General features: G+C 42.7%; 1 protein-coding gene across 5 annotated transcripts in view; it reads right to left on the bottom strand.

Moving 5' to 3' along the window:
- The window catches only part of gria2b (glutamate receptor, ionotropic, AMPA 2b), a 142075-nt gene that overhangs the window by 43409 nt on the left and 74651 nt on the right, over positions 1 to 24015 (bottom strand). For all 5 annotated transcript variants that reach the window (XM_080193465.1, XM_080193466.1, XM_080193468.1 and 2 more), the window contains 2 exons: positions 22731 to 22784; positions 12917 to 13078 (listed from right to left, as the gene is read on the bottom strand). In XM_080193465.1, the coding sequence (XP_080049591.1) occupies positions 12917 to 13078; positions 22731 to 22784 (216 nt within the window). The remainder of the gene's footprint in view (positions 1 to 12916; positions 13079 to 22730; positions 22785 to 24015) is intronic.

Below are 24015 nucleotides of genomic sequence, written 5' to 3'. Positions count from 1 at the left end.
CTGAATCCCATGTGATTTTAGTTTTTGTACCAGTCTGCCATGTGGGACTTATCAAATGCCTTACCATATTGGCACATCCACAGCCCTTCCCTCATCAATTATCTTTGTCACCTCTTCAAAAAACTCAATCAAGTTGGTGAGACATGACCTTCCCCAGTAACAGACTCTCACTCACTAATCCACTTTCTTCCAAATATGCATGTATCCTGTCCCTCAGTATCTCCTTCAAAAGCTTGCCCACCACTGATGTCAGGCTTACCAGCCTATATTTTCCTGAATTATCTCTGCTTCCTTTCTTAAACAATTGCCTGTTCTCCAGTCCTCTGGAACCTTGCTTGTGGTCAAAGAAGCTGTGGATATCTATTAAGGTTTCAACCATTTCTCTCTCCCCTTGCTTCAGTAACCCAATACATCCCATTTGGCCCCAGGGACTTGTCTACCTTAATGCAATTTAGGATACTCAGCACTTTCTCCTTTGATATACTGACGTTCTCCAAACCGTTCACACATCCATCCTTGGCCTCAGCATCCACCATCTCCTTATCCTTGGCAAATACTGAGACAAAGTATTCATTAAGGATCACACCCACTTCCTGTGGTTCCATGCATAACTTCTCTCATTGTCCTTGAATGGGCTTACTCTTTATCTTGTTATCGTCTTGCCCTAATATAAGCATAACAAGCCTTGGGATTCTCCTTGACCCTGTTTGCTAAAGACGTTTCATGGTCCCTTTTAGCCCTCCTAATTCCACATTTAAGTTCTTTTCGACTTTCACTGTACTCCTCAAGGGCTTCATCAGCTTTTAGGCAAGGAGTTGGTAAGCAGGGAGTTTTAGGATTTTGATGGAGCAACAGTGAAAGAATGGCGATATAATTCCAAGTCAAGATGGTATGTGACTTGGATTGGAATCTCCAGGTGCTGGGTTACCCATGTATCTGCTGCCTTTGGTCTTCTATGTGGTAGAGATCATAGGTTTGAAGGGTACTGTCGAAAGAGCCTTGGTAAGTTGCTATAGTACTTTTTGTGGGTGGGACAGTGCTGCCACTATGTGCCGTGTTGGGTACCACTCAAGAGTGCTGCTTTGTCTGGGATAATAGCAAGTTTCTCTAGTGTCATTGGAACTGCCTTCATCCAGGCAAATAGGAAGTAACCCATTAAACTCCTGATATGCGTCTTGTAGGCTTTAAGAAGCCAGAATATTAGTTATTCACCACGCAGTTTCTATCCTCTGACCTGCCCTTATAAGCCACAGAAGCTGTGGAGCTGGGTCAGTGAAGTTTCTGGTTAATGGTAACCCCCAGAGAATTGATGTTGGAAGATTCAGCACAAAGTGCTTCAGCACCTGGAAGATTGTGAATTTGTGAGCATTACTGAGCATTCTGTAATCATCAGCAAATATCCCCAGTTCTGCGCTTATGAAGGTGATAAGGTTATTGATGAAGAATCTGAAGATGGTTAGATCCAAGACACTAACTTGAAGATCTCCAGTAATAGTGGGGGCAATTTTGAACCTACACTCTCCATCTGTGGGAATGGTGGCATGTGCACAAAACCTGGAGGGCGCGATTGGTGCCGGCGAGTTTGAGTTCTGAACTTATTGGCTCATTGGGATGAAATGCTGTGGGATCGCAGGAAGCTCATTTTAATGCATTGGTGTGTCCTAGGGAGAACTCTCTCTGCAACTTCACCCCTCACCGGATATCAAGCAGGCACCGGCGTGCCATCACACTGATGCCATTTACAACAACTGCACCTAGACATGGATCTGATGAGGCGGGGGGGGGGTGGGTCTCCTTGAGGTTGTAAAGGTAAGTATAGCCTCCAAGGGAGAGGGACATGGCCAGGCAGTGGCTTTGCAATGCCCCCAACGTTGCTTCTTGGCTAAAGTTTGCACTATGTTGGCAACATGTCAACTTGGCAATGCCAACCTAAGCCAAGGGGCTTATGCCAACCTAAACCAAGAGTCCCGGAGATAGTGCTCACTAATGACATGCTAATGTATTAAAATGAGCTTTGTAGGGTCCTGTGGTATGATTCACACTATTCCACTTGTGAAGGGGCTGGATGAGGGGGCCAATTCGTATCATGCTTTCTGAGTTTCTCTGGATTTTGAGCGTGTGCCGTCATCCCTGTGGATGGAGAGTGCAGGCTCAAAATTGCCCCCAAACAGCAAAATATTTATTATACAAGAGAAAATGAATTATATTGCAAAAAAATGTTGGAAACATCTCAATACATACACGAGGTGCTTCAAATTCACACTATTCCTTTACTCCAGCAACATCAGTACAGACTCATAAACCAGTGAAGATTTGCCATAACCTTGGCACAAGGATAGGAAATATACAGTAAATGGCAGAATCCTTAAGAGTATTGATAGGCAAAGGGATCTAGGTGTACAGATATACAGGTCATTGAAAGTGGCAATGCAGGTAGAGAAGGTAGTCAAGAAGGCATGCAGCATACTTGCCTTCATAGCTGAGGTATTAAGTTTAAAAATTGGCAAGTAATTAGTTGCAACTTTATAGAAATATAGTTAGGCCACACTTGGAACATAGTGTTCAATTCTGATCAGCACACTACCAGAAGGATATGGAGGATTTGGAGGTAGGGTGCAGAAAAGATTTACCAGGATGTTGCCTGGTATGGAGGGCATTAGCTATGAGGAGAGGTTGGAGAAACTTGGCTTGTTCTCACTGGAACGACGGAGGTTGAGGGGAGACCTGATACAAGATTATGAGAGGCATGGACAGAGTGGACAGTCAGAAGCTTTTTCCTAGGGTGGAAGAGTCAATTCCTAGGCAGCATAGGTTTAAGGTGCGAAGGGCAAGGTTTAAAAGAAATGTTTGAGGCAGATTTTTTGCACAGAGAGTAGTGGGTGCCTGGAACTCATTGCTGGGGGAGGTACTGGAAGCGGATACGGTAGTGACTTTTAAGGCGTGTCTTGACTAGTACATGAATAGGATGGGAATAGAGCGATATGGTCCCCAGAAGGATAGGGTGTTTTAGTTAAGTCAGGCAGAATGGTCAGTGCAGGCTTGAAGAGCCGAAGAACCTGTTTCTGTGCTGTAATTTTCTTTGTTCTTTGTTCTTGTTCAAAAGCTTCTCACTTAGGATTAGAATCGAGCTTCCAACGCTCTGACTCAGATTGGGGGGAGGGGGAGGAGAAGGCGGGCCAGATCATTCTTTGGTGAGGGGGCGGGAGGCCTGATCATTGTCTGGTTGGGGAAGGGGTGGGAGGACTGATAGTTGTCTGGTTGGGGGTGGGGGGGTGCGGGAGGGAGGCAGGCCAGAGCATTCTCTTGTGAGGGGGTGGGGAGGAGGAGGTCGGTCATATGTATCTTTGGGGGTGGGGGGGTGGGGTGTGAGGCCAGATCATTTTGCGGGGGAAGCCAGATCGTTCTCTTTGGGGAGGGGGTGTGAAGCCAGATCATTCTTTGAAGGAGGGTGGGGGAGAATGAGGCCAGATCATTCTCTGGGTGGGGGTGGGGGGAGGGGAGGAGGGAGGTGGGTAAGATGTTTCAGACCCTCCCCTACAGGGGCAGGGGAGGGTCTGCTACCATTCTGTGGGTGATCGTGGGGAGGAAGGGGGCAGAGGGTTGTGATCGGTCTGGGTAGCTGGGGGGGGGGGGGGGGGGGGGGCGCAATAATGTCTGTGAGGGCCATCGCTTCCACTTTTCGCTCCCAGGCCGCTTTCTCTGCTTCCTGCGGCTCAGGAGCGATCTAACACTTTTTTGAACTTTTTTCTAACTGCGTATGCGCAGTTCAGAGCTCCGACCGTTCTGAGCGCGCTCAGCCCTCAGGCTGAATACCTATAGGGGTGCTTGAGAGCAGGTTTCCAAGTCGGATCCAAACTGTGCCCAGATTTAGCACTTAGAATGAAAATGGTAAAATCAAGTCCTTAACGTACTCTGTTTTCTGCCTTTCTTCTGTGTTTATGCACCAGGACCACTGTCGCTCAGCAACAGTGAAGTTTTTTTCTACATTTTGTTTTCCCCTCTACAATCATGCAGCTATGAGTGGCAAGGTAGCACAGTGGTTAGCACTGCTGCTTCGCAGCTCCAGGGACCTGGATTCGATTCCTGGCTCGGGTCACTCTTTGTGTGGAGTTTGCATGTTCTCCTCGTGTCTGCGTGGGTTTCCTCTGGGTGCTCCGGTTTCTTCCCACAGTCCAAAGATGTGCGGGTTAGGTTGATTGGCCATGCTAAAATTTGCTCCTGAGATGTGTAGGTTAGCGGGATTAGTGGGTAAAGTATGAAGGGATATAGAGGGTAGGGCCTGGGTGGGATTGTGGTCGGTGCAGACTCGATGGGTCAAATCGCCTCCTTCTGCACTGTAGGGTTTCTATGATGATGAACTATTAATCCATCTCTTTACTTTCAGGGGTTATAAAACTTCATTAAAAATGTATATGTACAAAAAAACCCCAACAGTTTCAGTCAGGAGTCCATCCAGACCTCCCAGCACCAAGGTTCACAAACAAAACTTAAACAAACTGAAAGCCTTTGTACCTTACGTAATGATATATATTAAACTTAAAAATTATACATTGCTCTTATATGCTTTTGAGCCAGAAGAATTTCTCTTATTATTTATTTATAGGATGAGCGTGTGACTGGCAAAGCCAGCTTCCATTGCTTAATCATTGTTAAGGGCAGAAATAAGGTGGAATTGCATCACTGGGTATAATTCTATAGGCTATCATTTTGTAGGAAAGAGGAGCACATTTGCAGGGAAGTACAGGTGAACAACAGACACAGAAGATAGTGAGGGAATATTTTATAAGTCACTTGATAATACAGAATTAAATATTGCTGAAAAGAGAGACAATTTTGCTGATACTTTTCATCCTATGCTTATCAAGACGAGTACAAGAATTCAACACTTCAAATAATCACCACAATTTATACTACAGGTGAAAAAGGGTGCTGACTTGTTGGCAGGCTCGAAGGGCTAGATGGCCTACTCCTGCTCCTATTTCTTATGTTCTTATGTTCTTATATCAACTCTGATTGAATAAGGCATTACCATGGAGAAAGCAATGAGGAATTATAGGCTCCAAAGCTCCCAAGCAGTTCAGAAAATATGCAAGGTTTGAACATATTGCTTTTTTGTTGTTGAGAGTGGATCCCTGTGTGTGAATGCATGTCACTTCTAGCAAGAGCAAATGTGTTCAGTGCACAACTGTTCATCTTAAATTGGTTGCTAGCATACTCACTATATTCAGGACTGGTCAGCTAGTTCTTCCCAATATTGGAATCACTCAGTGGATGTTTTGAGATATTTTCTAGGATCATTTTAGATAGATCTGACATTTTTCAGGTCTGCAAGCAGTGCTCTTTGATTCATTTGAGAGTTTGCATAATATGCAGCAAACGATGATCTGGTCAAGGTAGCTAATGTCATGCAGGATAGCTTAAATCCGCTCTATTTTTCCACGAAGTTTGCAAGGCTACAAAAGTAGTATTTTCCACCAACAAGTTGCTGTCATCAGTCCAAAAAGATGTGCCTCTCACACAAGTGAGCTTTTGTCATGTATGAATTTCAGTGTTGACGCAATTCTCAACTCATGCATCCTGATTGAGTCAAATAGCTTGTTCCTTCAGTTGTTTACAATAGGCAGAGTACAGACTGTACTCAAGCAGCTTGCACTGTTGCTTTCTCCAGGGCAATGCCTCAGCCAACCAGGGGTGACTTGCCAACTAATAAGCACCCTGTTGTATAAATTGTTGTGATCATCTGAAATTTGTCATTCTTATATTTATCCTGATGAAGGCAAGACAAAAAAGCTTCAGCAATATGTCTCTCTCTTCAGCAACATTTATTTTCTTAATATAGATTAGAATAATGATGGAGTAAAGAACAGCAAGAGAGAGAAGTGTGTTCAGTGTGTTCAGGAAAATGTTGAACAGTATATTTTCGACCCAACAAAGGGAGGAGGTATTTCTGAATCTGGTTCTGAGGCATGAGTTAGATCAAATGGATCTCAAAATGGCGGAGGTGATAGTGGATGCCTTGGTGGTTATTTTCCAGACGTCGCTGGATTCCAGGGAAGTGCCGGAAGATTGGAAAGCGGCTAATGTTACGCCGTTGTTTAAGAAGGGTGCCAGGCAAAAGGCAGGGAATTATAGGCCGGTTAGTTTAACGTCTGTTGTAGGTAAAATGTTAGAATCCGTCATCAAGGAGGAAATAGCGAGGCATCTTGAGGGGAATTGCTTGATAGAGCAGGCGCAGCACGGTTTCGTTAAGGGGAAGTCGTGTCTGACAAATTTATTGGAGTTCTATGAGGATGTGTCTAGGGCGGTGGATAGAGGAGAGCCGGTGGATGTGGTCTTTCTTGATTTTCAGAAGGCGTTTGACAAGGAACCTCACAAGAGGTTATTGCGGAAGGTAAGGGGGCATGGAGTTGGGGGTAGGGTGTTAGCGTGGATAGAGGATTGGTTGTCAGATAGGAGGCAGAGAGTGGGGGTCAATGGGTGCTATTCGGATTGGCGGTTGGTGACTAGTGGAGTGCCCCAGGGGTCGGTGCTGGGGCCTCAGCTATTTACCATTTATATAGATGATCTGGAGGAGGGAACCGAGTGTATGGTGTCGAAATTTGCTGATGACACCAAGATTGGGGGAACGGCAAATTGCGCGGAGGGTGTGGAGAGTCTGCAGAAGGATCTAGATAGGCTGGGCGAATGGGCCAGGAAATGGCAAATGGAATTTAATGTTGGCAAGTGCGAGGTGGTCCACTTTGGTAGGAATAATGGTAGGAAGGACTATTTCTTACGTGGCAAAAAACTGCAGCAGGCAACAGTGCAGAGGGACCTCGGGGTCCTTGTGCATGAGTCGCAAAAACCCAGCCTGCAGGTGCAGCAGGTGGTCAGGTAGGCTAATGGGATGCTGGCCTTCATAGCGAGGGGGATTGAATATAAAAGTAGGGAGGTCTTGCTGCAGCCGTATAGGGCATTGGTGAGGCCGCAGCTGGAGTACTGTGTGCAGTTTTGGTCGCCGCACTTACGCAAGGATATTTTGGCCTTGGAGGGAGTGCAGAGGAGGTTTACTAGGCTGATACCGGAGTTGAGGGGGTTAAGCTATGAGGAGAGGCTGAATAAACTAGGCTTGTACTCGTTAGAGTTTAGAAGAATGAGGGGAGATCTCATTGAGACGTATAAGATGATGAATGGGATGGATAGGATAGAGGTGGAGAGACTCTTCCCGCTCAGAAAGGACAGTAGGACTAGGGGGCACAGCCTCAAGATAAAGGGGGGCGGTTTAGAACGGAGTTGAGGAGGAACTTCTTCACTCAAAGGGTGGTGAATCTCTGGAATTCTCTGCCCGTTGAGGTGGTGGAGGCTGCCTCGCTAAATATGTTTCAGATGCGGGTTGATGGGTTTTTGATAAGAGAGGGGATTAAGGGTTATGGGGAGAGGGCGGGAATGTGGAACTGAGCCACAACAGATCAGCCATGATCTTATTGAATGGCGGGGCAGGCTCGAAGGGCTAGATGGCCTACTCCTGCTCCTATTTCTTATGTTCTTATGTTCAAAGAACAAACAAAGAACAAAGAAAATTACAGCACCGGAACAGGCCCTTCGGCCCTCCAAGCCTGCACCAACCATGCTGCCCGACTCAACCAAAACCCCCTACCCTTCCGGGGACTGTATCCCTCTATTCCCATCTCATTCATGTACTTATCAAGACGCCCCTTAAAAGTCACTACTGTACCCACTTCCACTGCCTCCCCCGACAACGAGTTCCAGGCATCCCACAAGCTTTCAGAAACAGAGTTCCTTCGTCAGGTGTGTGGAAGGTTCTGATCCGAGAAAGGCATATACCTTTCTCTTTATATACCTTTCTCGGATCAGGACCTTCCACACACCTGATGAAGGAACACCGTTTCCGAAAGCTTGTGGGATTACTATCAAATAAACTGGTTGGACTTAAACCTGGTGTTGTGAGACTTCTTGTTACAAAAGCAGGTCAGAGGCTGGGAATTCTGGGCGAGTCACTCAACTTCTGAATCCCCAAAATCTGTCTACTATGGACAAGGAACAAGTTAGGAGAGTGATGGGATACTCTCCACTTGCTCGGATGAGTGCAGCTCCAACAACTCTCAAAAAGCTTGACATCATCCAGAACAAAGCAGCCTGCTTGAATCCTATCCACCAGATTAAACATTCATTCCTTCTACTACCAATGCACAGCGGTAGCAGTGTGTATCATCTACAAGATGTACTGCTGCAACTCATCAAGGCTCCTTCAACAGCACCTTTCAAACCTGTGACTCCTACCACCTAGAAGGACAAGAATAGCACATGCACCACCAAAGTCATAGAATCATAGAACCCCACAGTGCAGAAAGAGGCCCTTCAACCCATCGAGTCTGCACCACAATCCCACCCAGGCCCTACCCCCATATCCCTACATATTATACCCACTAATCCCTCTAACTTACACATCCCTAGACACTAAGGGGCAGTTTCTTAGCATTGCCAATCAACCCAACCTGCACATCTTTGAACTGTGGGAGGAAACCAGAGCACCCGGACGAAACCCAAGCAGACACGAGGAGAATGTGCAAACTCCACACAGACAGTGACACGAGCCGGGAATCGAACCCAGGACCCTGGAGCTGTGAAGCAGCAGTGCTAACCACTGTCCTACCATGCCGCCCGTACACCTTTCTGCGTTGGGATTATATCACTGTTATTTCACTGTAAATTGGGTCAAAAATCTAGAACTAGACATCATATTCCTAACAGCACCATATGTACAGTGGGTGTTTCTACACCCCGAGGACTGCAGTGATTCAGGAAGATAGAAGATCTTCAAGTAGATAGAACATCTTCTAGAAGATCAAGAAGATAGAAGGTGGCACGGTAGCACAGTGGTTAGCACTGCTGCTTCACAGCTCCAGGGTCCTGGGTTTGATTCCCGGCTCAGGTCACTGTCTGTGTGGAGTTTGCACATTCTCCTCGTGTCTGCATGGGTTTCCTCCAGGTACTCTGGTTTCCTCCCACAGTCCAAAGATGTGCAGGTTAAGTTGATTGACCATGCTAAAATTGCCCCTTAGTGTATAGGGATGCGTAGGTTAGGGGGATTAGTGAGTATAATATGTAGGGATATGGGGGTAGGGCCTGGGTGGGATTGTGTTCGGTGCAGACTTCTTGGGCCGAAGGGCCTCTTTCTGCACTGTAGGGTTCTATGATTCAAGATAGTGACTACATTTTAAAAACATTTCATTGCTTGTGAAGCACTTAGAGATGTCTCTTGGTCATGAAAAGAGATATATAAAGGCAAAACCTCCTTTTATTTTTTAACAGCACTGTAGAATTTTCTTTTGTTGCAGTACCTTCTGGATCGGTGTACATATGGTAGTTTGTCAAAAAATAGCAACATACTGTCTTGACGAGAAACGGAAGTAAAGAAATTGCATTATATCACGATTATGGCATTTTCTACTTTCCATAAAGAAAGGCCAAATAGTATGAATATGTTTTAGATGCACGGATACCTGTGAGGGCCTTAGCATGATTCGTGTCACTTGTTACCCCCATGGATGGTCAAACAAGTTAGAAACAACATAATTCATAGAGGCCCTCCAGAAACCACTTTTACATGGATTTTATTGATGAATTATGTGCTTTCAATGAACTCAAGGAGTTGAAACTAGGCTGTTAACTTCCCTTTATTAGATTTTGTTAACTTTCAGCTATCTAATTTGAATTGCTCCAGGAGAGGAAATGAAGCCTGATACAATTTTGTTAGGTAATGATATCAAGCGATATCAGGTAAATGGATCAACCATGGTCTAACTGAATGGTGGGGGAGGCTCGGCAGGCTACTGCTGTTCTTTTGTGTCTATGAAAATATGACCCAACACCTTGCCTTGAGGTGATTTGTTTAATATTTGTGAGATAATTCAGGGATAAGCATATCCTCAGTCCAGTTGAAGGATGAAACAGAGGTAAGATGCAAGTTTTGAAATATTCAGACAACTTGGATTTATGAATGGTTGTGATAAAGCTGGGCAGAATAGAACTGAACTCAAAGCAACCTGGAAGGATTTGGCAGACTGTCACATGTTTTTTACATATAGGACTGCCATAAAGTGTAAAAATATCTTTGGGAAGAAGGAAATTACATGATGTAAACAGTATTTGACATTGTCTACAATGGCAAAAAGCTGCAGCTTCAGAGTCAAAAAGCATAGGACTGTTCTGATATTATTGGACCTTATCTCTATTGCACTGCAATAAGAAAGGAGAAGACTGCTGATTTAGCTGACACTATGAATGCTTGTTGCTGAACTGTCAGTTTCACTCAAAAATAAGGCAGAAAGGGAAACTTAATACTTTCATTCAAGAACCATTGACCACTGTAAAGTCAAAACGCTTGCTTTGATCCAAAGCTTTTTCAATTATTTGTGGCTTAGAATTTGCTCCTGCAGTTTTCAACAGAAGTAATGCCTTCCATTCCCCTCAGTCTATTTAATATTTTACTGATAAGAATGCTCAGCAATGTGTCAAACCAACATATATTTGTTCATATTTCCAAATTTGTGTGTATGTGTGCAATGTTCTATGCAGATAGTTTAATCAAATATTTTTGTTCATTTGTAACCAATAAATATTAGGGTATAAGGTAGTAAATTATAGTGCAATGCACAGCACTTGATTAAGACCTGCTAAGCATTGCAGCTTTGTCTGCAAATCCCTCATATTACCATTGTCGGTTATTGATTTCTGTGGTAACTGCATCTTTCACATAATATTGCTGCTTATTTTTTGAAAGCTGATCTGGTTCATTTGCACCAACAATTCACTTGAAGGATGTGAGTTATGACAGGATAGTGATCATCATCTGGCAAAAACTTCCACTGACATCTTATTTTAACCTGAGGCCTCAGTAAAGCAGCAATGGCGTCCTCAGTGGGAACAGGAGTAAAGGTCATAGAAGACTCGTCCAGGTAGGTTTTAAAACTTATTTTTAAAAAGTTTCTTGTGGGTCAAGTGAGCAGAATTTCATCTCTAAATTCCACAAATAAACCTCAAACTTTTCCTGCCCTGGGCTTTACCAATCCCCCGTTGGGATTCTCCTCTTGGGACACATATTTGCTCCTACACGTTTCCAGCAACAATGTCTGCCGCTCAATTTTAACAGCTGAGGATTAAATGGCTGGCCCTTTTAGTCAAGAAGTAAGAATTAAGTCACTAAGTCACTAAGCAGCATGTTAAAGAGGTATAAGCATTGAAATCAACCAAGTCTGTTTCCTACTGCGTCAGACGGACACTTCACTTCACCACACAGGACTTTCATTTGGAGACAAATAGGTTTAGTCTCTAATTCTGATTGTAGGTTAATGAAACATGTTTGTGTCATTAAGAGTGTCAGTTAACATTCAGTCAGACTAATTTGGGTTTATACCTGCAATAGAAACAGTTAAAAAAAAAGCAGAATCAAGGTGCTAGCATGAACATTCCATTTTGTTCGTCTTAACTTTACCTTGGTTTAATGTAGCATTGTTATTTGCTAGCTCAGTAAAATAGATTTATCTATTTTCATTATGTTCTCAAAATGTATTTAAGTGTCCACAGTGGCTATTTAGCTGTTAATAATGGCAAGCTTTTGGGGACATTATGTGGACAGAGTAAGAATTGCTCCAATTGCCATTTATACTAAAGGATCAAGAGATATAGGGGGGAGGCAGGATCAGGTTATTGATTTTGATGATCAGCATGATCAAAATAAATGCAGCAGCAGGCTGGAAGGACCGAGTGACCAACTCCTGTTTCCATTTTCTATGTTTCTATTCTCCTTTTCACATGGTAGCCATTGCGCCAATAACAAGTCTTTCCTTTTTGTTGTAAACTGAAGACATCACCACCCATTGTACAGATTGATGGTATGAGGATTTAAGGATATGTAAAAAAGACATAATTGGGTGAAATTTTATGGCCCCTCCCACTGGTGGGAACTTCCAGTCATGAAGTCAATAGAGTTTGCTGTCACTGTTTGCTGGGCAGATACATGGATTTGGGCCAGTGTTTGCAGGAGTTTGCGCATTCTCCCCGTGCTTGCGTGGGTTTTCTCCAGGTGCTCCAGTTTCCTCCCACACCCCAAAGATGTGCCATTAGGCTGATTGGTATAACAAATTGTCCCTAAATTAGTCTTCCCTCAATGCCATAAGCATAGACAAGGGTCATAGGTGGAGGGGGGACTCATAATGTTAAAATGACGGCGCGGGCTCGTTGGGCCGAAAAGCCTGTTTCCCGGGCTGTTTTGTTCTTTGTTATTTGAGTGTTGAATGGCTCACTATATTTTCCAAGCCTGCTCCAGCTGTGATGGAACTGTAAAATTCCACCAATGGTCATCCCATTTATTCATCACTGTGGTGAAATAATGACTATCAAAACAGCTCACTGAATGTTTAATTCTGCTTGTAGAGTTTTAATTACTCTGCCACCTCAGCTAAGATTTTTAAACGGTACTTGTTTTTGACTAATAAAATGTTAAATGCCACTTCCTACATTCACAGAGGCATTTCAAATCTTAAATCGGACATTGTGCTGTAGTTTTTCTATGTTCTATGTTCTATGGCTGATCCTCACTAATGCCATTAAAAAAAAGAGGTTTGCATTTATATATTGGTTTTCACAGTCAAAACATCCTAAAACACCTTGAAACCAATTAAGTATTTTTAATGAGTAGTCATTGTCATTATGTAGGAAATGTGGCAACCAATTTGCACACAGCAAGCTCCCACAAACAACGAGCCTGCCTAAGTAATGTTGGTTGATGGATAAATATTGCCCATACTCTGATTGTTACACAGTTGTCCTTCAGACTTAAACTCACACTCAATGTCAAAATTTATATTTTAGCAGGTGAATTTTGTTTTCAAAGATCGCACTATGACGAGCCTACCTTAATTTTGCTTGTTTTCCCTCCCGGATATTCCTTCTCATCGAGTGCTAACCATCGCTGCATAAACTTCATAACAACTGGATCATCATAATCAACAATTTGAAATCCAGACACATTTGCTCCTCCATATTGAATTTTGGATAAGTCTCCATCCGTAAACCCCTGCAGCAGATAATAAGAGAGGCACTGTCAATGTTATTATTAATACATGCAGAGCTAGCCTTCTGAATGCAAATTACTCATTGTTACAGTGTTGGAAATAATGATTTAAAAGAAGATGATAATGTTTGTAGCAATGAAATAGTTGGATGCTCTATTAAGTTTGGAACAAAGCCAATTTTTGATTGCAATAGATCTCACCCACGTTCTATTGTTTATCAGTGACATTGTGTTCATGAGCTTTTGTTATTAATTTATTATTACATGAACAGCTACAAAGTACTGTGGATAGATTATAAAATATACGCCATAGAAAATGGATCGACAACATATTTGTGCACCTTACAGAGATAATTACTTTGGATGAGCAAATAGTATTGCTGAAGGTTAAACTGAGATCTGCAACCTGGTTTTGTTGGTTAGCTGTTAATTTAGTCTGCAATTTTAAGATAGCTGTTGGGAAGTATCTAAATTGGTAAACTCAGATAATTATAGGTGTAATAAAAGCTCTGAAGGAAAGCAGAGGACAATTGTTAGCTAAATGCAAATTTCAGCCTCCAGGTCAATGACTGGCTTCTTTTAAAAAAAAATGCATGTACGACACTTTGAATTGTGAAGGATTATAACAACTGAAGTAAAAAATGCAGAATGTTCACTTTCTTTTTGGACAGCTTTCCTAATTCTTTTCTAGTCTGGCTGATAGCTTTTAAATGGCAAATTCTATCAACTAATACAAACCAAAAGCTCACTCCCAACAATCACAGAGGTATTTCAATATTGCAGAATACCATTAGTATTCATGAATGTTGTGGCTTCAAAGTCTCAACCTTTCATCCATGTTCACATGTAGGGCATTTTGGTAATTGCATTTTTGTACATTTGAAATATGACATATGTAATAGATGTTTTCAAATACTAGACTGAATCATTTAAAATAAATAACAATTCCATGATTTGAAGAAACAATCTGTCATATTTTTCATTCTTTATTTTAAATGACAGTCATACATCTCATCTAGCTTATACTTTGCAAATGATTTGTTCTCAACAATCAGAATGTATCTTTAACCCAGCTCTTGTTATTGTCATGTTAATATAGCCAGGGTGAAAGATTGGATAATGTACACCTGTCACTACACAATGAGTTAATTGGAATCAGGTTGTAGGTGGGTTGTGACATGAGGTGCAGGGGAATGGTTGTATGAAAGAAATGCTTTTTTCTTTAATTTTTTTACTCCATTCTTTAAAGTCACAAAGCCAATGCTCAGAATGGACTGGGCAAACCCAAATCGCTCCAAAAACCAAATTCAAAATCCAACTGAATCCAATTCAACGGAGACAAATAAGATCCAAGCTGATAAGATGAGGCATTGTACCTCATCTTGGGCTCAGTGAGACACTTGATCTTAACCAAAAGACTGAGAAGAAATGTTCTGTACTAAGAATCAAAAGATCTGGACATATCCTATCTTGGCAACAGGTGGAATTCACTAACCTAAAATAAAAAGCAAGGGCAGCATTTCCCTCACTGTGGAGTGGGAGTGAGAGTTCAGGCACAAGGGATGCTAAGAGAATAGTAGGTAGCTGAGGCAAGCTGACATTTGGATTGGCTGCCTGCCAATTGAAGTCAATAAAGCCATGATAAGGGATTATCATTTGCATTCACTCTCAATCAACAGCAAAACGGTGGCAGCTGTCATCGACAAGACCATCAAGCAGCACTTGAACAGCATTAACTTGCTCACAGATACTCAGTTTAGGTCCTTCCAGGGTCACTCCACTACAAATCTCATTATAGCCTTGGTTCAAACACGATCAAAAGAACCAAATTCCAGAGGTGAGGTGAGAGTGACAACTAAACAGCATTTGACCAAGTGTGGCATGAGGAGCTCTTTTCACATTTTATTTATGATGATGTCTGTGCATGAGTTCAACTATGTTCAGGATGAAGACCTGTTCTACAAACACAGGCTCAGGAAATTAGCCCAGTACACTTCAGGTGTAAAGCGAAAGTGTAATGTGCCTTCCAAATGGAAGGGGTCATAAACCTTCTAACTTCAGTGCATTTGGGAGATAGTACACCTTCTGACTCCAAAGTAAAATGCTGAATTAGCATCAGTACCCATCAGAAGCTTTTCACATCTTTGCTGAATTGGTAAAATTAATAGAATTCTCAGAAATTCAAAAAATAAATCATGATGGAAACTATGCAGATAATTTGTTAGGTGTATGCCAATAATACCTGTGGTTTTTTTTCCAAATATGCCAATATTTAGAGATGTTGCTTTCAACTGCAATCTACTCAAAACACTTACAGAGAATTGCACAGGATATAAGGAATAGAAAGAGGTCACATAGCCCTGCCAATCTATGTCAGTGTTTATGCTCCACTTGATTTCCCCCTCATCTAACTTGGCCATCGTAACCATCTATTTCCCTTCTCTTTCGTATGCTTGTCTGGCTTCCCCTTAAACACATTTATACTATTCACTTCAGCCACTCCCTGTCAGCATGAGCTTTGCATTGCTACTGTGCTTTGTTTCTTCTGAATTCCCTAGTGGATTTCATGGTGACTATCATATTGATGGACTTTAGTTTTGCTCTTCCCTACAGGAGGAAAAGTTCTCTCTGTATCCACTTTCAAAACCTTTCCTAATTTTAAAAAGTCTATTATGTCACCCCCCCCCCTCGCCTTTTTGCAAGAGCAAAGCCTGTCATCCTTTCCTGATATAAATATATACCCATGCATTTCTTTTGCCATCTTTGTAAATCTTCTTTGTACGCTCTCCAATGCCTCTATTTTTTATATAATATGAAGACCAGAACTCTGTGCTTAAAACAAGATTCAGTTTCAGACTTACATTTATATGACTACATGGTTAGTTAAGAACTGGGAGGAGCTTAGAGTTAGTAACACTTTAGTAATATTTGTGATGAGTTCATCTATGAAAATACATTGAGGTCAATAATCCATGAGATAGGATGAGAAGGGGCACATCCTTGTGTAAGCATCACAAAGCACCCATCAGCAACCTCTGTCACACATCCTGAAAGACTTCTACCCTGGGTCTGGCAGGAGAGAATATTAGAGACAGCCTAATATCACTGCAGAAAGGAATTGTTCCTTATTCCCCTTGATAAAAGGAGTCAATTAGAAATATCTTTAAAGGAATATCTGTTTGGAAGATCATAATCTGAGCCTGTAGCCCAGAGGGGACCTGTCATTTGCCAGACTGTTTATACTGTACCTAGATGATTGAAAGCTAGGATGTGGATTTACCATTATTGGGTACCCACATTCCGTGTTTTCTCCCTCCTATATTAGTAAATGTGGGGCAGACAGGGGCACTGAACTTTACAACAACTTATAGTATCACAACAGAAGGTCATATCCCACATAATTGGGTACAAGGCTAATTTCTGGCCCTTTCAGCTCCCACTGGGGCTATGGTCGAAGTTCATTCAAGAACTATGGAATTTCACCTCATTATATTTTTCCTTTTGAAGTAGTTTTCTGTAGGCTGGTTGTCATTCTTTATTTACAACATGCATGAAATGCCGCTCAGCAATTACAGTGTACAGGTCAAGCCCCGGAATCCTTTGACTGCTGGTCTGCGTGGAGCCAGCTGGTTTTAAACCCCCCCTCGGCTCCTCTCCTTTTGGACCAGCCTCCATTTGCCTAATAGGGGAGCTCCTACATGATGAGGCCCACGGTGAGGTCTATTGATGATCCTCCGTGGCTATCATAACATCGCTCCCCCCTCAAGTCGTCCTTTCCTTAGCATCCCTGCCATGGGAGGGCCTCTTCTGCTGCTTGGCGATCAGCCTGGGGTTCATTGGAGGCAGGATCAGATCTGGGGTATTAAGCAGATTGGAGGCCTTCATTTCCTAAGGGAGCGGTGTAAAGCCCCTGACACTGATTCATCCTGAGTTTTGCCTCCATCTCGGAGTTGGTGTCCTTAACAACCAGAAGGACAAGCATAGAGTCAACTTCTAGACATGGCACAATGCTGGCAGTGGTCATCCCCAAGACTGGTAATGAGGCCTGCAGTGGCATGGGCTCTCTGCTCCTGAGATGGGCCAACTGTTTCCTGGCAATTTTGCCCTGCACTTGGAATTTAAAAAACACGAACCCCATTTTTTCTGTTATGATCCTTAGGGACCCAACTGAGACTGTCCCCAGAGTTCCTCAAGTGGACTGGGTCACCAGTTTTGAATGTTCTGTCAGTCCTTAGAGAATCTTAGTTCTTCTGGTTCTCTTGATGAGACTTTACCATCCCCGTCATGTTTGGGAACAATAAGCTTCATCTCGTCTAAAGCCTCACTGGGGCAATTCCTGTCATTGTGTGAGAGGTAGTCCTGTAGTTGAGTAAAAATTGTGCCAATTTGGTCTCTATGGATGCTGCAGGTTGCTTCTTCACGCTGAACTTTAAAGTCTGCACTGCTCATTCAGCCAACAGATTTGATGAGAGGTGATAGGGTGCTGTTCTAATGTGTTTCATTCTGTTGGAAAGTGTGAAATTCTGGAACTTGACGCTCATAAATGCAATGCCATTGTCAGAAACCAGAACTTCAGGTTCCAGTCTGATGAAGGGTCATGCAAGCTCAAAACGTTTGCTCAATTCTCTTTCCATAGGTGCTGTCAGCCCTCCAGTTTCTCCAGCATTTTCTGTTTTTATTTCAGATTCCGGCATCCATAGTATTTTGTCTTTATCTTCAGATATCCCTTGCATGCAGAAACTTTTTCATAGTTTCTCAGTGGTAACATGGGAATTGCTGGAGTTCATGCAATGTCTCTCCAACTATGTGGAGTGTGCATCCACCATAATTAAAAATATGGAACCATAAAAGGCCTGGCAAAGTCCACATGCACTCACACCAAGAGCCTACCAGGCCACTCCCATCGATGTAGAGAGGCCAAGTCTTTGATTTCCCTGGCACAACACACATTGTTTGACCAAGTCAGCATGGACAAGGTGGGCCGAAGGGCCTGTTTCCATACTGTAAACCTCTATGACTTTAAGTCAATAATGTTTGCACCAAGACTGGGTCACCATCTGCAGCTCCTGGCTAGCATTTTCATCTTTCGAAGTCTTAGGGTGGTCTGCATGGATTTCTGCTGGGTGCTCCGGTTTTCTCCCACAATCCAAAGATGTGCAGATTAACTTGATTGGCCATGTTAAACTGACTCTAGTGTCAGAGGGATTAGTAGGGTAAATGTGTGGGGTCAGGGGAATGTGGTCAGTATAGACATGATGGGCCAGATGGCCTCCTTCTGTACTGTAGGGATTCTATGAGTCTATAGTCTTTACCCAAGTCCACCAATTCATTAAAAGCTTTGGAGTCAGGGAAATCTGGATCGATCAGGCTTTTTATTATAATGAAGGTCAGGATCCCGCATGCTATCAACAGGATCACTTCCTGCTTCTTGCCACTTCAATATTGATAGCCTGAATAAGAAAAATGCATGCGTTCTGTGTATGGCCCAATCTATGCTTGCATCGTAGGCTTCAAGTTTGCCAAAAAGTGGCATTTTCCTTACCAGAAGATTAGTTGTTTCAAAAGAAAATATGATCCAGAGGAAAGATAAAAACTCATTTCACTCTTCGTCACCAATGTAATAATCTTGCTGAGGCCAGTCTTTCATCACCATCACCTTTATTTGCAATATGCATAAAGTGCCACTCGGTAGCTACATTGCACAGGTCAAGCCCCGAATTCTCTGACTGCCAGTATGTGTGGAGCCAGCTGGTTTTCAACACCCCTGTTGCTCTTTCTCTATTCGAGAAGCCTCCACTCACCTAATAGGGGGGCTCCTTCTCAATGAGGCCCACAGGGAGATCTATTGATAAACCTCTGTGACCTTCATAACACCCTTGTCTCATTTTTCGTCTTGTAACGCCAGGGACAGGGGTTCAATTTCGGCCTTGGATCTCTGAGTGTGTGGAGTTTGCACATTCTCTCCATGTCTGTGTGGGATTCCTCCAGCTGCTCCGGTTTCCTCCCACAGTCCAAAATGTATGGGTTAGCTTGGTCGGCCATGCTAAATTGACCCTAGTGTCAGGGGGATTAGCAGGGTACATATGTGGGGTTACAGAGATAGGGCCTGGGCAGAATTGTGATCAATGCAGACCTGATGGGCCAAATGGTCTCCTTCAGCACTGTAGGGATTCTATGCTTCTATGAATTGCTTTGTGAGATGCATTCTTTGAATCCTATTATCCCGCAAAAATTCTAAACATTTCCAATCAATAAGCAATAGTTTTATTTTCTGGATTATTTTATAAAGCACAAGCCTCGTTTATACATTATAATTAATTTAATGTCATACTTTTCTTGGTAAGACTATTCAATTTCCACTTAGTCCATAACCTGTTAAAGAACTTCCAGTAAAAATAAGAACTTTCCAAAATTTTAATTGAAATTTTTCAAAGACATCATCAAGTTATTGAGCAGTTTATTTCATTCCATTGCATATTTTGTTTTCTAAACTAAGATTTTTTCTAGGGTTATGACACTGTAAGAGTTAATTTCAGTCCAGTAGAACCTTCTGTTTCGAGACATTGTTCAATAAATTAAACATTGTTTCCTGGATACCGTAATTTACACCAAAGTTTAATGAATATAATCTCTTTAAATTTTGCTATCACTCACGCTGTTTGGTCCAAGAATTACTAATTCAGCACAAAATCAGAAGTAATTCAAGAGGTAAGCTCTTGGTGATATTTTTATACCAAATATAGTCGGATTTGATTCAGCATATGGGCATTGTAATAACAATGAATGAGCAAAGTCTAGTATTGCTGTATATTCATCTGTCAAGCAGCTTGAAATGAATAGATAGAAAGAATTCTTTACATTTCCTGGAGTTTTACGATTAATTCTTTTGTCATTACTGATAATTTTACCATTTCTTCCTAACAAATTAATTATTTATTTCAATTGTTTTGGCTCATGAGACGGAATGCCTAAAACTGCAAAGGAAAACTCTGCACTGCACTGACTCACCTGATGAAAGGGCAGCACTCCAAAAGCTCGTGCTACCAAATAAACCTGTTAGACTGTAACCTGGTGTTGTGAGACTTTTTACTACATCCAGTACTGTAAGAAATCTCACAACACCAGGTTAAAATCCAACAGGTTAGAACATAGAACATAGAACATAGAACACTACAGCACAAACAGGCCCTTCGGCCCACGAGTTGCGCTGATCACATCAACACCTACCAATCTATAGACCTATCTATAACCCCCAATCCCATAAAACCCCATATACTCATCCAGAAGTCTTTTAAAAGACCCCAGCGAGTTCGCCTCCACCACCACTGACGGCAGCCGATTCCATTCACTCACCACCCTCTGAGTGAAAAACTTACCCCTAACATCACTTCTGTACTTTCCTCCCCGCACCTTAAATCTGTGTCCTCTCGTAGCGACCATTTCAACCTGGGGAAATAGCCTCTGAGAATCCACCCTATCTATTCCTCTCAACATTTTATAAACTTCTATCAGGTCGCCTCTCAACCTTCGTCTCTCCAGGGAAAAGAGTCCCAGCTCCCTCAACCTAACTTCATAACGCATGCCTCCCAGTCCAGGCAACATCCTTGTAAATCTCCTCTGTACCCTCTCAATAGCTTCTACGTCTTTCCTATTGTGAGGCGACCAGAACTGCGCACAGTACTCCAAATGAGGCCTGACAAGGCTCTTATAAAGTTGCAGCATTACCTCCCGACTCCTAAACTCAATCCCTCGATTAATGAAGGCCAGTACACCATACGCCTTCTTGACCACCTCTTCCACCTGCGAGGCCGATTTAAGAGTCCTGTGGACCCGGACCCCAAGATCCTTCTGCTCTTCAACACTACTAAGACTCCAGCCCTTGATAGTGTACTCGTTCATCCCGTTGGTTCTGCCAAAATGGACGACTACGCATTTATCCGCATTGAAGTCCATCTGCCACTTCTCCGCCCAGTCCTGCATCCTATTTATGTCCTGCTGCAACTTTTGACATCCTTCCAGACCATCCACAACACCACCAACCTTCGTGTCATCAGCGAACTTACTTACCCATCCCTCCACTTCCTCATCCAGGTCATTTATGAAAATGACAAACAGCAAGGGTCCTAGAACAGATCCCTGGGGCACTCCACTGGTGACTGACCTCCATTCAGAAAAAGACCCATCCACAACCACTCTCTGCCTTCTACAGGCAAGCCAGTTCTGGATCCACAAGGCCAAAGGCCCTTGGATCCCATGCCCTCTCACCTTCTCAAGAAGCCTTGCATGGGGGACCTTATCAAACGCCTTGCTGAAGTCCATGTACACCACGTCCACGGCACTTCCTTCGTCAATGTGTTCAGTCACATTATCGAAGAACTCAACTAGGCTCGTAAGGGCACGACCTGCCCTTGACAAATCCATGCTGACTATTCCTGATCATGTCAAACCTCTCCAAAAGCTCATAAATCTTGTCCCTCAGAAGCCTCTCCATCAGCTTACCAACCACTGAGGTCAGACTCACCGGTCAGTAATTTCCCGGGCAATCTCTGTTCCCTTTCTTGAAAATAGGGACTACATCCGCAATCCTCCAATCTTCCGGAACCTCTCCCGTCTCCATTGACAACGCAAAGATCATCGCCAGGGGCTCTGCAATCACTTCCCTTGCCTCCCACAGTATCCTGGGGTACATCCCATCTGGTCCCGGCGACTTATCTATCTTGATAGAATTCAAAAGTTCTAACACATCCTCCACCTTAATATCCACAAACTCAATCTTTTCCATCTGCTGCAAATCCGTAGCAAAATCTCCCAGATCGGCTTCCACCGTGAATACTGAGGCAAAGTACTCATTAAGCACCTCTGCCATTTCTTCTGGTTCCACACAGACCTTTCCCCCTTCACCTTTTATAGGTCCTATCCCTTCTCTTCTCATCCTTTTATCTTTCACATATTTATAGAAGGCCTTGGGATTCTCCTTAATCTTACCCGCCAAGGTCTTCTCATGACCCCTTCTGGCTCTCCTAATTTCCCTTTTAAGCTCCTTTCTACAGTCCTTATACTCCTCAAGATCCTTAACCTCTCCTAGTTCCCTGAACCTTTTGTACACCTTCCCTTTCCTCCTGACTAGGTTCAACACAGCCTTCGTGCACCACGGTTTATTTGGAATCATGAGCTTTCAGAGTGCTGGTCCTTCATCAGATGAATCACTCTGCACCAAAAGTTCATGATTCCAAATAAACCTATTGGACGTTAACCTGGTGTTGTGAGACTTCTCACTGTGCCCACTCGAGTCCAAAGTCAGCATCTCCACATCACATCCAGTACTGGTAGATCCAATCCTATTGTGTACAAGCTTTGAATGATGTGAAGATGCCAACGTTGGACTGGGGTGGGCACAGTAAGAAGTCTCACAACACCAGGTTAAAATCCAACAGATGTTTTTGGCATCACAAACTTTCGGAGTGCAGCTCCTTCATCAGGTGAGTGACTCACCCACTCACCTGATGAAGGAACAGTTCTCCAAAAACTTGTGATACCAAATAAACCTGTTGGACTTTAATCTGGTGTTGTTAAGCTTTGCATGGGCAACTTTAATTTGTCTGCCATTAGGTTATAACATATAGTAGGATTCCAAATTACAGTATAGGCTACCTACCAGGTTAGCAAAGATGTAATGATATCCTTTAACATGCTTCCCAATAGTTATGACCTGCAATGAAGAAATTGAGAAATTAGCTTATCTCTTGAATTATGCAACTGGTAAGTATCTATTACAATCTTGTAATGTTAATGTGTAATGCAATTTTGAATATAAGACATTTAATTCACACATATTAGAAATATTTTCTAATATTTAATTGGCAATATCATACATGTTCATGCATAAGGAAGCCAGAGACGAAATGACACCTCCCAATGATCCTTGACTCTTATAAAATACTTCAGTTTTTTTTACCATGAAGATTTTCATCTCATATTGACTAAGAATCAAATACATTTTATTTTCTGCTGCTGGGAAACTCTTAAGAGCAGATTATCAGAAATATACATGAAACTTACATTATACCCAATGTTATCCTTTCCAGTAGAAGAGTCGAATATAAAACAATATCCAGAGAGGAATTATTATGAAATGCTAAATTACTTCTAACATCAGCTTCAACTTCAGAGAGGAGGAAGAATCAAACTATCCCTGTGTGTCCTGTATAATATCTGAGATCTATAACTTTGTTTAGCTGGATGCACAAACATTTCGATGATTATGCAATTTATACTCATGTATAATCAGGAAATTATTCCTTAAAATAAGCAAGATGAAGACTGGTCATTATTTAGAGGCTTCTCCATCCTTGATTGACAATTAAGGCTCAGTAAATGATTGAGTGAAAGTTTAGGATGTTGACTTACCAGGAACAGGATTGAGGATAGAGGTAAATGGTGGGGGAGGGGGGGGGGGGGTGGTGGGGGGTGGCGGAATAGCTTGTGGAAAAGCCATAAATTGGGGTTTCCTGTATGAGGATTGCCCCACTTCAATTCTAATTGGTGGGGAACACAGTAAGGACAGGCCAAAAGGCCAGCTAGATCTGGGAGAGAGGAGTCAAATCCTTGATCCTGGGATTGAAAGAAGGAAGTGTTTGATCAAGAGTTAAAGATGGGAGATGGAGGTCAGTGGCCCAAAAGATCACAGGCCAAGATTGAGGTGTTCAGAGCTTGCAAACTAGAGCAGAGAAATGTTTGAAGTCCTCCAGAAATGGAAATCCTAGGCATTGGTAGGCATCATGGGGGCATTGAGGAAAGCTCAGAGGTCTTGAGGGGAGGTGAGAGACCTTGGGGGTGATTGAAGGGTGGTTGGTGAAGGATGTCTGATCATATAGAGATGTAGAGTCATGGAGGTTTACAGCATAGAAACAGACCCAACTTGTCCAAGCCGCCCTTTTCTT

The sequence above is a fragment of the Carcharhinus amblyrhynchos genome, chromosome 1, assembly GCF_965287045.1.
Source record: "Carcharhinus amblyrhynchos chromosome 1, sCarAmb.v2.hapA, whole genome shotgun sequence".
In the NCBI taxonomy this organism is placed as follows: Eukaryota; Metazoa; Chordata; class Chondrichthyes; order Carcharhiniformes; family Carcharhinidae; genus Carcharhinus; species Carcharhinus amblyrhynchos.
Note: the sequence above shows the minus strand (reverse complement) of the source record. Positions and strands in the feature narration are given on the sequence as shown.